Source organism: Anas platyrhynchos, chromosome 2 (genome assembly GCF_047663525.1).
Source record: "Anas platyrhynchos isolate ZD024472 breed Pekin duck chromosome 2, IASCAAS_PekinDuck_T2T, whole genome shotgun sequence".
NCBI lineage: Eukaryota > Metazoa > Chordata > Aves > Anseriformes > Anatidae > Anas > Anas platyrhynchos.
Window position 1 is genome coordinate 107,495,251 of NC_092588.1, and position 14,554 is coordinate 107,509,804.

Consider the following 14,554-nt stretch of genomic DNA (forward strand, 5'->3'; position numbering starts at 1 on the left):
ACATGTGCAGAAATGGCGTTGTCTATTTTTTTTTTTAATTGTCTTAATTTCAGTACGTTAGAAATATGTTTAAATTGCCCATTGAGCAAGCTCATTAAAAAAAAAAAATCTTAAATCTTCAGGTATGCGTTTAATACCAGACCTTGGCACTACACAAGTTATTGGCAACACTCCCACTGACTTCAATGGAAATGTGATTCGGCCCTGAAAGAGGGGATCTGTATGTATGTCTACTTAAATAAGTGTGCATTTATCATCACAGATCATTTTACATCTTTCCTGCTGGAGCCAACAGATTTCTAATCTCTGTACAGTGATGATCTCCAGCCTCTTTTCTCCATTTTGTTTTTAGTTTTAAACACCAGATAGGTAGGAAATTAACTGCAGAAAGGATACATGGGATGCAAATTTTGTAAGAGCCCACTGTTTGCTCCAGTTATATAGCACCCAGCAGAATAGAATCCTTGCCTATTAATTAGGCTCTTAGGTGCTTAAATAATACAAATAATTAACAGTAATGCCATCTTAATGCCAAGTTAAGGTATTTCATTAAAAAGTTAACATTGTTCCAGGAGCGTTAATCGAGCTGTCTTGCACATTCTCTCCTCTCTCTTGCCAATGTAAATTTAATTCATTATTCTTCTCTATTAGCATACAACCATTGCATACATTAGGCATACAAAATGTTCACTTATTGCTGCTTGAGTGATTTTAATTTTCAGATTTCCTTGAATGTTTGTGCATGGTTGTTGCAACAGAGCACTAACACTCACCCCTTCTCCTCAAATTCTGTCATTCTCTGTAGAGCCCTTCACCGTAAACTTTGCAATCACTTTGTGTGCTTTTATGCATTTTTCACCCACTTACCATATGTGACATAAAACAAACTTTTTAAAACGGGGAGAAAAAGCATTGTGAACAGTTTAAGCAAAAAAGTGTGTCCTTTAATCCAACTAGCGTTGATAGCTGCCTCTGATGGGATAATGCCTCAGAGGCAAAATTCTAGCCTCAAGTTGCAACATGCAGATCCTGTGCGATTTGACTCAAAACACTTCAAAAACAAAGGAGAGGGTTAACACAAATTAAAAACAAAAGTTTGTTACTGTATCATGGCTGCAAAGGCAGTTGAGATGGAGGTGGCTCATTCAATAGTTCATTTGTATGCTGCTGTTGTCATGTTTTTATAAACTATTGTCACATTTTTGTCACGTGTCATATTTGACAGCAGACCATAAACCAAGAATTCTGTTAAATAAGTGATTCTCACTCAGGCATTAGCCCTGGCAGACACCTGCTGAGAGAAATAATGAAACCTCCATTTTGCAATCAACCACATTTTACTGCCTATTCTTGACACTTAATGGTTGTTAAATGTCAGCAGGTCACTGCAAATTTGTGATTTTAAGTGCCTGAGTACCCAAATAGAAGTCAGTTTCAAGATATTTTTCCCCTTGGTTAAATGCTTTTAAAGGAAGGGGGAAAAATATTTGTATTCTAGCTTGGCAGCATTGTAACCTGTTTGGAAAACACCTTTGGTACGGTCCAATAACATTTCGAGGCAACATTTAAACCAAGACTATCAATATCCATAGCTGTACTACTTAATAAAAGAAAAAGTAGGGAAAGCAGGAGATCCTTAAATCTGAAGACCAGGATGCTGTATAGCGTATTTCCCTGGGTGAAATAACGAGCTAGCAGGAGGAAGGTGGCAGTACAAAGCCTCCTGGCGAAGCTCTCCCAAAACCTACCTGCATCGTATCTGACCAAAGGGAGAGATGTGACGCTCTGTAGTGTTAATTGAACAGGGGTTCGGTTAAGCATAAAGGCAAACGGAGCATAAAGTTGCATATGGACTCTAACAAGCAGCGGCAAAAGGCCAAGGAAACCACAGCCCTTACCTATGAGTGGGAGTTCGTCCATGGTAATGCCCTGAGATTTGAGGTGCTTCTTGATACAGGCCAGCCGCTGCACGTTGGGTCCCCAGCGCCTGCCTAGCTTGTGTATGTGCTGAATCTGTGTCACAAACCGCATTTCATCATTTAGCTTGCACTCAGGTCTCCAGTCTGGAGGAGGAATCACCCTGCACATCCCATACTTCTCTACCTGAGCTCGGACTGACTCAATGTATATCAGTGGGTCATGAAATTCCTTGGTGGAGGGCCTAAGGATGGGAATCTCCCCCAGCATCCCCCACCCAGACTTACTACTGCCCTTTTCGTGCTTTCCCATTGAGTCTTGTGGCTTGTGCAAGGACTCCGCTTGAGAGGTAGAACGATTTTCACAGGAGGCATTTTCAGTTTTGCCATGTGCTTGTTTCCCTGGCGTACTCTTTCCAGCAGTGGCTCTTTTCGGCCTATTTCTTTCCAAATTCTTCTCTGGCACTTCCTTTTTAAGGTGTCCATTCAGCAAAGGCTTTTCTACAGCTGCCTTTTTGCTCGCAGCTTCTGCCAAGTTGATGGCCCCTTTCATTCTCTTGGTGGGCGACTGTATTTTGTCTATGTGATTCGTCTCTTCCAGCCTCCTCTTTGAATTGCGCAGCCCCTCCCTTAACTGTCTCCCCACCTCCTTAGTGCATGTCTTTTGGTTCAACTTGCCATTGACTTTTACACCATTAACAGCGGTATTGTTAGACTTGGATGCTCCAAGGGATAGCACCTGTTTGCGGGTTTTTGCATTGCTACTTTCTAGTTTCCCTGAGATTGTGTGGTTGACAGGTGAACTGGGTTTGTGGTGATTTAGTTTGGTTTCCTTGACCAGTTCTTTCTTGGCTTTGGTGTATGTGACAGTTCCCTTTGTCACTGTTGCAGTGTACTTCACAGTTTTGGACGGTGAAGGTCTGACTTCTCGCATCTTTTTGGCACTGGCTGCATTTGCACTCGGAGATGACATTCGAGTGACTCCGTTGACTTTAGAAACCTACCAGGAGTGTCGCAAGGGGAGCAGAAGGAAGAAAACAGAAAACAGAACAGTAAATTAATAATGTTACCACTCTACCACAGCTTCCCATTTGCTGGACGATCATATTCTGCAGTCCTGACTCCTGGCCCTTTTGTATAATGTTCATAAAATATTTTTCACCCAGACAAAAGAAGAGACAGGGCATTTAGAATGAACAAATAGAAATATACATATATATATATCTTATTTTTTCTTTTTTTTTTTTTTTAAATGAAACAAAAAGTCCCCAGAAAGCCATTCTTGCTTTCAGAAAGTACAAAGCCTCTGGCATTAAGAAGGGTTACATCACTTGCATTACCCTCTTCCTTGTCTACCCAAAAGCATGTTACAGTATCACAAAACACTTGTAGTCTGACCTACAAACTAATATTTTTATTATCTCCTTTTCCAGCCCTCAGACACATTCCCTCTCCCACCCAACTTCCCTTAAGTGCACACACAATTTGCTACTTAGCAGACAAACTAACCAGTGCATACCACCTACTCTAACTGGAACGGGCACATTTTGCAAACGCCAGACACTTGGATTCAAACAAACCTCCTCTCTATACATATAAAAATAAATATGGAATACATTATGCACCCAACAGAACAGGACAGCCACGAGGGATCCAGTCTGTCATGCATATTAAATCTTGGGAGGCATCTTTTTGCTGAGGTTAACAACATGAAATACAAATTTTTAAAGAGATTTTGCTGTTTTGTTTTTGTGTTTGTTTTGTCTTGGCTGTTGGTTAGTTCCTGGTTGTTTGTTTTGTTTTTAAGTTTGATGTCTGGGCAGTTTTACTGACACACATTTTGTTATTGCTCACTAATGTGTCATTGCAATTTACAAGTGCTGGACTCCACTGCTTTCTGTTAGGCACTTAAACCCAATTATGAAACTAAAATTAGTATTTTAATTAGAAGACATGTTAAGCACTGAGAGCAACCCTCACAGAAAGAACCCCTCAGCTTCAAAGGGAATTGTGACAGCTCAGCACTGTCAAAGCAAGCACCATTACTAAGAAAATGAAGTCCAAGTTTAAGCCTTTAGCAAGTTTAGCACTTAAACATTTTTTTTTTTCTCTCACCTCCCTAAACTACCATGAATTCAGAAAAATATATCCAAAAATCACAAACATTGATAAATGTGCTCAAAGTGAAAGCATACATTACAACCACCCCTTACGAGCACTCAGGTGAGTACCACCAATTCTGCCAAATCATGCTTTTCTATTACACTTTCACAAAACTTGTCAAATCAGCTTCAAATAAAGAATGCAATAATTGCAATCGCTCATAAAGTAGGGAGAAAGTGTTATAAAACAGGGATAAAATGGAGGCTGAGAAGATCATGCTCCGGTCTCACATTAAGTGACTCGTGGAAGAGGAACAACAACCTGGGATTCTGCATACCCAAACGTGCCTGTATATGCATACATTTACTAGGTGCCATTTCTCCTTTGCACTCCAGAAGCTGGAGCTGTAATAATACCCTTTTAAAATCCATCCATGTTCTTGTCCTTCACATGCTTTCCAAGATAGAAAAACTTGAGGGAAATCCAGTTAACTGATTACCTGAGCTTTTACCCTCAGCTTTCCAAAAGATGTCTATTACCTGGAAAGCAAATGCTTGCTAACAGAAACGCATTTACCATTTTCCCTTGAAATTTAGGCAGTACTCTGCATTTGAAATGGAGGCCTGGGTTTGACTTTTACAGAGCCCTTTGACGCTGCAGAACAAACAGAGTAGAGATATGCTGAGACATTGCCTCCCGCCTGCAGCTGTCAGAAGAAGTGTTGAACTCCTCTGGCTTTATAGCAGGACACATTGATCACAGGTTTGGTCTAGACTAATAGAGAAGAATTGATTGAGGATTGGAAGGGGAAGGTAAGCTGGGTGACAGTGATTATGAAATGAGTTTTCAATTCTAAGATGTGACAATAGCAGAGAAAGGAAAAAAGACTTGGAAAAATAAAAAACATGGGAAAAAAAAAAAAAAACAATTCCCACTCAAAAAAGAAAATGCACAAAGCACAGACCATTATGCACAAAGCATAGACTGTTACACCTGGTCACAAATTTCTCAACCAAATAGAAAACTGGAAAAAAAAAATCACAGTAAAAATGGAAACAGAGTGACTAAGGGCAACTATAGAGGAACAGCAAAAGCATGCATGGATAAAATCAGAAACGCCAAGGTGCTAAAGCAATTTCAGGTAGCAAGGGGCACAAAATGGAACGCAAGATTTTATAAATACCTCAGTAATACAAAGACAACAAAAGGCAGTAGATTCCCTACAGCACAAGCAGTAGTGTAGATCAACCACTACATAGGGAAGGAAAGCAAACGCAACAGTTTAGCTAATGAGTGCTTCTTGTGAGTTAGCCCTCACCAAAAGTACCATTGTGACTGAATACTTACCAGATATGTTAAAAATAAAATAAAAAATAGATATATCAATTTCAACAAAAGAGCTAAGAAGGCAACTACAGCAAGCTACAGTGTACATAGTTAACAGGGCATGGGTCCTGGAGAGAAATGGAGGAGGGCAGGTAGACTCTGCCAACTTCAATCCCTAAAACGATTCTGGAACCAATCATCAAACAGTTTATTTGTAAACACACAAAAACTTACTAAGATAGCGGTACAAACAAGCACAAAAAAACCACACATAACATACACACCCCCACCTCACGGTTTAGTACTTTGAGCTAATTTAACCTTTTTCTGGCAGACATATGGCTGAGCAGGTAATGGGGCACCTTCGCTTCAGGAGGGCTCCTGTCACGGTCCCAACAAACAGGCTCTGGAGGCACATCCCAGATGTAATTACTGTGAATTGGCTTCACAACAGATTGAAGAAAGTCATCCTCAAGAAAAGGTACTGCTGTCACAGTTTACTGTCATCCTGGGAGGGCATTTCAGGTGATTGTTGTCAGGGGCTTGTCTTGGCCTCAGTGTTGCTAAGTAATCCCATTAGTAACTTGGATTATCCTAAAATTCACCTGTGATGTGCACTGGGAAGGGGCTGTAAGCACTCTACTGACTAGCTCAAAATCAAAGGCAATCTTGAAGAATTTATGTCAGAACATTTCTACAGTAAGAGGAAGTGTTATTTTGGAAGGAGAAATCGAATACATCTGGGGGAAGAATAATACCTGGGGAACACAGTGAGCTGCAAAATGCAGTGGTGGTAAAAGCATGCCAGTCTCTGAGGCCTATTAATGAAAATGTCGAAAGCAAGAAGCACAGTATTTCCTGCACAGGGTTGGGCCCAGGATTGGGCCCAGAGGGAGCTGCCAGGCTGTATGGAGGTGCTTTGTCCAATGACTTTTTTGAAGAAGTTCTTACGAGAAGTCTGAAGGGCCGTCCAGGCAACTCCTTCCGTGAGGTAACAGTGACACAGGGCCTGAGTACAGGGCATTCACGGAGAAAGTGCTTATGGAGAAAGGTCAGATCCTCAAAACTCATCCTCTCTGAAGGAAAACACACTGTCAGCACCATCAGCTTTAAGCTGGAACTAAAACTGCCAAGATATGAAACTCCAGAAAACTGAATTTATTAAGAAAGCAGCAATTTATCACAGCTGTTTAGAGTTGTCAAAATACCTCCACGGAATGAAAGCTTAGATCTCTCAGGGCCAAGTCTTGCACTGAACAGGTCCATAAGCTTCAGCTATCTAACCTCCTATCCTAGATTACAAGCACACTTATTTTGAGTTTTGATTCAAACCTAATGAAGTTATTCCAATGACAAACCAGTCCTGAAGTAGAGGAGTCTTTGAGAGTACCGTAATTAATAGAATTGTTTCTGTCTGGTTGCTAACTAAGAAGACCCTGGAAGAAAGAAACAGTGCTGGAAAGTTCCTCAGATCCATCATCTTTCCAGAGCAGACATAACTCAGTGGTTTTCAAGTGCTTCTTCCTCTCCCCTCCCCACATGTCCACAGGTACTTCAAATACTTTGAGAGAGTATAACGTAAGGTTTAAGACACAGCAGTACTCTATAGACTAGAACAGACCCCGCTTCAAACAGGAATAGGCTGCAACAAACATCTGGAAACAAATGGAACAAGCAACGTGGCCATAGTCCACCATCAAAGCAACAGGTGGGTTCAGGATTTCACGTTGACAAATGCGAAATTCTGGCTGGTCAATAAACACCTACACATTCCTGGTCTGTACTTGTCTCTGAGGACCCATCAGACGACTGGAACCAAAAGAAACAAGAAATTGTGGTAGCCATTTCCTTACCTTTCTACGGTTGATATGTCTCCCCCCAAACTAAACATACACACACAGAGTCAGCCTAAAAAATTGGCCACACTGCCAGGTGCGCAGGTTCACCAAATGGGGGTCTATGCCACAGCTCCATCCCGAGGCAGTGCTTACACTGAGCACATCAGAAAGAAGTCAATTGAATTCAAATAGTAACAAAGTGATTGACATTAGCCTTAAATGACTGAAAGTCTTGAGCTAAAAGTGAAACTAGGGATATGAATATGAAGCTTATTTTTGCTTTTCAGCTATCTGCTCAGTTTTGCTGATATATTTTTGTCTTCAGACCACTCTTTTGACTATTCTTTTCTCCACTTTGCTGAAAACTTGCCTTGCAAGGTGGTATGATAAATTTTAAATTTTGTTGGCTTTTTAAAAGTGAATGGGACCAGCACGTTGTCTTGCAGAAATTTGTTTGTTGGATTTGAACTGGTCTGCATACACGTCCCTGCACAGCACGTAGGATCCATCCTCCAGACACACATACACACATAAATACACACACAAAATCAAGCCAACAAACATTTTGTTAGATAACAGCCACAGTAATAACAGCAATATTAGCAATACCAACAACAGTTTTAGTCCCAAAATATTTGTTACACTACTCGTCTTGAATGCATTCAGACAAATATTTCTGTGTTGATATATGAGTTTTGCAGATCTAAACTACCATATTAGGCCAAGAGAGGGCCCCATTGAACTACATTTCCTTTGCACACAACCCCTTTGCAGAAGAGGATTTGGGAAGATAGCAAGGGAAGAAGAAAGAGAGAGGAAACGTGACAAGTGCAAATGCACACCAGAAAAGGAAAGAAAGAAAGAAGAAAAAAGAAACTCTCATGTAATTTCTAGTGTTCTGCTTTTGTTTTCTCTAAGACTGCACAAAACAAAACCACATGTATAAGTAAGCCAGGTAAATGCACATGAACAAGAAGCAAAAATGTACTGGAAGGAGGACGAACATGCAGCTGGCACCTGGGGAAAACAACTCTCCTTTTGGAAAACACTGAAGAATTTAAAAAAGATTCCTAACAAGAGCAGAATTTTACTGTGTCTCAACTCTTACATCTAAGGTTTTACAGAAAGCTAAGCCGCCTTGTCAGGCATAATGCATAGTTCACCTTTCATTAGTTACAGCCACATTCTCTTTAAAATTGGTTAAAAAGGACATTTGTCACTGAGGGGTGCAGAAGAGAAATAATATAAAATTTCTCTTTTAAAAAAAAAATCATTTTAATATAAAAAATCATCATCTCAACTTACAGCCTCTTATTTTCTGAAGCTTGAGGTGTCCGTGTAGTGTTGCCACTGGTTATACTGAGTTGCATTCGTTTTTCTCTCCATTTTTTCACAGCACATTGAAAAAAAAAAAACTACTATTCTATGACACAAAACCCACTTGGACCATGGACAGAATTTTTCTACAGCTGTCTTTTCCCTTCTTAGAACTACCTTCACAAGTGACAGCTGTTGACTTTTACTAGAATTGTAACTATTCAGACTTTGATAATACAACTTTAAAACATTTCACGCAAGTGTTCCAGGGAGTTAAAATAAAAGTATAAATTGTATCCTTACATTTTGGGAAACTTGTTCAATGTGAAGAGCTCATGGCAGAGCATGTCACAGCAAGGACCACAGGATATTGGCAGTCACAAGAAAAAGCCAAAAGAAAGAATGCAAACGAAGGCAGGCATTCAGGCTCATGACTCAGTAAGCAAAAAATGCCATGGGGGGAATAAAGAATGCAGAGGTACAGGGAAATATACTGTACATAACCTTCAGAATCTCAGATTTGATTTAAAAGGTAATACAAATCCAATGGAGGTATTTCAGGAGAAGCTGAACACCACTGAAGCACGGGGCATGGAAGATTTCCTTGGCAAGAGCACCGCTGTTTTTCTTTTTGCTGTTTTTAATTTCCAAGCCTACGATTGAGAGGTGCCATTTAAGGCCTTGACAGCCCTAGAAGATGGCAATTCCAGCTCCACTGAAATCCACCCTAGCCTATTTGGAAGAAAAAACCTTTAGATGCCAGCAAATAAAAAACTGGCTGTAAGTGGCCTGCTGAGAATTAACCACTGGAAAGAAAAAAAAAATAGCTGTAAGTGCAGCAAGCTTACTGTACTGCCCTTCTCCAGTGCGGGTACTCTGCTAACCCATCCCCAGGCTGAATTAGCTCATGTAAGGTCACAGCTCAGAGAATTTAAAAGGATATTGACTGAGGGTTTTGAAACTCTTTTATTAAAAAAAAAAAAAAAAGAAAAAAAAACAAAACACTAATTTGCCAGTTTCTATTTTAGAAGCTCTTTGATCCAACCATCAAAAATAGATGGAGACACATCCTGCCCAAATGCAAGTCACAAGCACTGAAAGATCATTGTACTAAACTTACACCCTCAGATCAAAGTCAGGCTGACACAAACTTCTTGCTGGACTTTTTGCTAACATGGAAACATTGAAACATGAAAACCTTGCATTTCTCCCTCCCTGGTATGTCCACTGCGAAGGAGATAATATCCTGGAATACTTTCTTTATGCATTCGTCCCAGACTCTGAGGTTTGTAATGCCCACAAGCAATACAAGACACCTATGTGTAACAACCGCTTCTCTACAAGGCTAGCCTCTAAGATAACCCAAGTGGACCACCTGTACGCCGAAGGAATTCATTTTTGCCATGTGATGCCAGCCTTGGTGCTGTCAGCAGAGGCCAACAAGGGTGCCACTCAGAAAGGTTTAATAAATAAAGATGTTAACTTTACCCTTTCATAGCTACACACTGGATAATATAAAGAGTGGATTGTAAAGCGTGCTTTATTGTAATGACCTACTATGTAACACTTTTCTTTTTTCATTCTTTCTCTCTCTCTCTTTCACTGAAAATTAACTCCCAGCTGTCTTCTGAGCACACTTTTAAGGGTTGCCATGTTCCCTCCGTGCCATGCAGTGGAAAATGGAGCTAGCACCTTAAAAGTCTGCGTTTCCCACGTGTCCACAGTAGAGCATAATTCATTACCTGTTTCCTTAAGTCCTGAGCCGATCTATGAAGAGTGTGGTGGTTGTTAGCGGTGAGCCCTTTCGTAGAGGAGCCAGTGTTTGTAGTAGGATGGTGATTAGCAGCAGCCTGGTCTTTTCGGCTCTCAGCCTTATGTTCACTGTTCTTCTCCTTCCCTGGTGTGGCCTCTTTGCTTTTGTGTTTCTGAGCAGGTTCTTTCTCCTTCGATGATTTGCTGGACCCATTGAAAACTGAGAAGAGGGAAAACCAGACAGAGTATTAAAGAAAGGAAAAAAAAAAAAGTACATACGAGCCTACATTCTTCATTCAAAACAACCCAACTTTCTTTGCTGTCAGTGTTCAATATTTAGTGAGCATCTTGTTATAGCTAAAGCAAAATCAATATAGAAATAGAAGCGCTATTTTGCATATTTATCTAAATTAACAGATTTACTAAAGTGAGCTATTTCCTTTGATTATTAAAACATTATCTTCAATATCCAAATTAAAACATACAAGGTACATTGCTATTTAGATTGACCTAAATATAGACTTTTCCATTTGATTTTTATTTATGACAGTTTTAATTAACTTTTTGCTGCGGCACTAAGGAAGTGCTGAACATAACATAAACAGAAAAAGGATTTATTTTTACTTTAACATAAAGAAAGGAAATGTTCCATGAAAAAGCATGTTTTGTTTTCATCAATATCCAAACTGCTGAACCAAACTGACAGCAGCTTGCTTATAGCAGACAAGCTGCAAATAGAAAAAGGTACTTCTGCAAATGAAGGAAAATAATAAAAACTGTTTGGAACATGTCAGATAAAGTAATGTGGGGGGCCCAAGCTGAGTGTCCTAGTTTTCTGCTGAAGTTAAGGGATAAGAAAGCACAGAATAGAAACCACATTTTGGGGGCAATAAATATGATGTAAAAATGCATACAAGTCTATCTCAATAAGGTTCATTCCTTTCCCTCTGCTGAATTTAAGAATATACTTTGCTTTTTATTGTCAGGGAACACAGAAAGTTGAGGTTTTTACCTGTATTTTTTTCAAAAAGGCAATTTTGTCCTTTTGTCTGTTTGTTAATCGAAATATGGAGTAAATATATGTAAGTGCTTCCTGTTCATCAGTGAGGCACTTGACAGAGGTCTGTGAGGTTTGTGATCTGACATCCACAACGGCCAAGTGCTCCCCTGCCTTCTCTACTCATCTACTCTTGTTTTTCAGCCCTGTCTTTTGACCTGGCTTTGGGAAGGATGTAAGTAAGAAAATTCCTAAATACTCAACGGCACAAAGATCTGAGAGTTTTATGTATTGCACATGACACACACACACACTATCTGTTTGGGAATATTAACTGAATGAATTAAGTCATTGTTTCCTTGGGAAATGAAAGCCGTATTCAATCCATAAACACGACATGCCTATGACACATTCCTTTTTATCTAAATTGCAAAGCTTAGCTGTCTCTACAGATGTCCTGTAGTAGTAGTAGAGGAGTAGTAGCAGTAATAGTAGTAATAATAAGAAACCAGCAATCCTGCTGGCCCGAGGAGGTGCATCTAAGCTGCTTCTGAGCTGCTAAGGTATATCAAAGCTGCTTTTCACCTACCTCCCAATCTTCCCACCATGCCTCCAAAAATGGAAATTCCAGCAAGCTACCAACAAAATTGTTATTCAGGTCACTTATCACGTTGGGTTGGTTGTAAGCATTAAAGCAGATGATGTAAAAGAAAATTTGCAACTGTACATTATTCCAACTCCTCCTCCTTCCCTCTCTTCCCGTTGCATAAATTGAGGAGGAAGGAGAGAAATCCCGTCTGCAGCGAAGTCACTGCAAATTCCCCTGTGGCTTCAGCTCTGCCGAGCTCGGGAGCAACTGGCGCTGCCCCAGACAGCCGAGGATTTCTCTGTGATTTCAGTGGAAGTCTCATAACCTCCGCGTCTCATTTCCAGTGATGGAACTGATAATAATTGCCAACCCCTCTCGGGGAGTTCACGACAATACATTTATCCTGCTTTGTAAGGAGTTCTCACATCAGATGGAAGGCAGGACGACTGCACAAAGTGCGACTATTTATTTTTAATAAGATGTAGCACAAACAAATGATGGCAGCTTTGTTAATACGTATTTCATCACTGCAAGCGATATTTTTCTTCCGAGGGAGCAAATTGTATATATGGAGCTGCTCGCACGGAAACGCTAAGTCAGAGAGATTACTTTTCTGCATTCAGTTGCCACTTTATAACTGAAAATTACTAAAACAGAAAACACAGCCAAAAAGCCAAACTGTGCACTTTTATGGTTCACCAAAAAAAAAAAAAAAAAGCAGTGAACATGAGACAAGGTATATTTTATATGCAACAGCTCATTAATTTTAAGTGTCGTGGGAACCCTGCCAGTTTTACCCTCTGAGTAATTATCTTTTGTCTTAATTTGTAAGATTCTTGAAAGGGGGAAGAGAGAAATGAGAGGAAAAAAAAAAATGTTCGCTCTCACAGGAAAAGCTTAAAAAGCTTAAACCCTGAGAACACAACAAAAAGGGCAAGACGTAGATGCAAAACAGTCCTAGCCATGCTGTCTCTAGTTATAGGTGGTATCGGTTTCTATAAAAAAATTAGTATTTCTTGCTTCAAACACTTATAATATTATTATATCCAGACAGGTGTAAAAACCTTTCTGCAATGAGTTCTGCCAAATTCGCAACCATATTATATCAACAAGTATCTAAGTGTTCACCCAATTAATTACAAAATATTATCACAAGCCAAGCACTTAAGAAAAAAAAAAAAAATCCCAGAGACGGTGATTTTGCTCCCATCTGAGTAAAAATGTGAAATTAAGTTATTTAGACTTACAGAGTATAATACAGGATCGAACTTTGGCCCAAACAGCTAGCAAGACAGTTCAGTGAAACAATGAAATTGCCAGGGAAGGAAGACCAAAAAGCCCCCAAAGAAATTTAATTGTTGAAAAGTAACTGATAATAAGAAAGAAAAATCCACTTCTCAAAGGAAAACAAACAACCACAATACCAATCGTGCATGAAATATCGCTGAGACCAAATCTTGTTTAACTAGAAAACGATTACTAATTCTTTTGTGTCTTCTTATGCAGCAAATTGCATTTCCCCTCATGTCTGTCAGCCCTTCAATATTTTTCAATTAGAAAAGCAGAAAATGTGTACCTTACACTTTACCAAGCTCAGGTATAAACATGCCACAGCTACAATGTCCCATCCTAGAGATAACTGACATGCACAACATCCAGTGACACTTTTTTTCCTTGTGAAAGAATAGTCAATAAAGGTTTCATCCTTGAAATGATTATTTCATTAAAAATAAAAAATAAAAGAAAGAGGGAGGGAAGAAAGAAAAAAAAAAAAAGAGCCACAGAACTTATACTGTTCAATCTCTTAAAGTCTTGAATTATGATTATTTTACACAATCTTAACCAGTTTTGTACTTCCAGAACAGCTTTTAGTTAAAGGCAAGAGTGCTACAAATGCATGATTAAACGTATAAGCAAATTATTATTGTTCAAAAACTTCAAATAGAATAAGTGGGTATCAACTTCTCCGTACCTATCTGAAAGCTCATTCTGAAATGCTGCTTCCTCCAAAGCAATTATTATTATTAGGCTGAAACAATAAGAGTCCCATAGTGAAATATTTGTGGGTCTTTTGGTTAGCAGTGATGATCAAATACAAAGCAATTCAACCACTACATTCAAAACTTGCAAGCACTGAGGTTTTTTAAACCACTGATATAATTTATGGCAGCAGAGCAAAACCTTATGGCAAGCATCATCCCCCACGGACGCAGCGCAGAAGGGGACCTGGAGCCTGGGCACCAATATCCACACAGGATCCCATCCAGGTATTTGGGGGTATCTCATTTCAAACCATGATAAAGAATCCCTACACGAACCAATGCAAACTGTGCAAATCATGCCTGTAACTAGGTACAGCTATAATAATGACTACGAAAAGTTTGATCGAGTAAAGTCATAGATGTGCTTGATTACTACAGATTAACACAGCATTTACTAAGGGACTTGACACTTCACTAAGCTATAAACATTTATTAAGTTTTCAGCAATTTTCTGAAGTATTTCTGGAAATATATATGCATGCAATTATTTTATAGGGTATATCCAGTCATCCATTCAGAAGCCAATTTGTATTTTTGTACAATAATCAGGTTTTCACTACTTAAACAGCAGAATTACAGGACTGCATTCAGTCAACAGCTGAGACTATGTGCAAAGCTTTCTCTCACGAACCCTCCTCCAGCTTACCAGTAATGCTCTCTGTAGACTCCCCTTT

General features: G+C 39.5%; 1 protein-coding gene across 2 annotated transcripts in view; it reads right to left on the reverse strand.

The window, feature by feature from the left end:
* The window catches only part of JARID2 (jumonji and AT-rich interaction domain containing 2), a 202,810-nt gene that overhangs the window by 24,318 nt on the left and 163,938 nt on the right, over positions 1-14,554 (reverse strand). The window contains exons 6-7 of one of the 2 annotated variants that reach the window (XM_038175718.2): positions 10,243-10,472; positions 2,205-2,916 (exon numbers count right to left, since the gene is read on the reverse strand). In XM_038175718.2, coding sequence (XP_038031646.1) covers positions 2,205-2,916; positions 10,243-10,472 — 942 coding nt within the window. Of the gene's footprint in view, positions 1-1,898; positions 2,917-10,242; positions 10,473-14,554 lie in introns of both variants that reach the window. The other variant, XM_027451254.3, reaches the window with a different exon arrangement.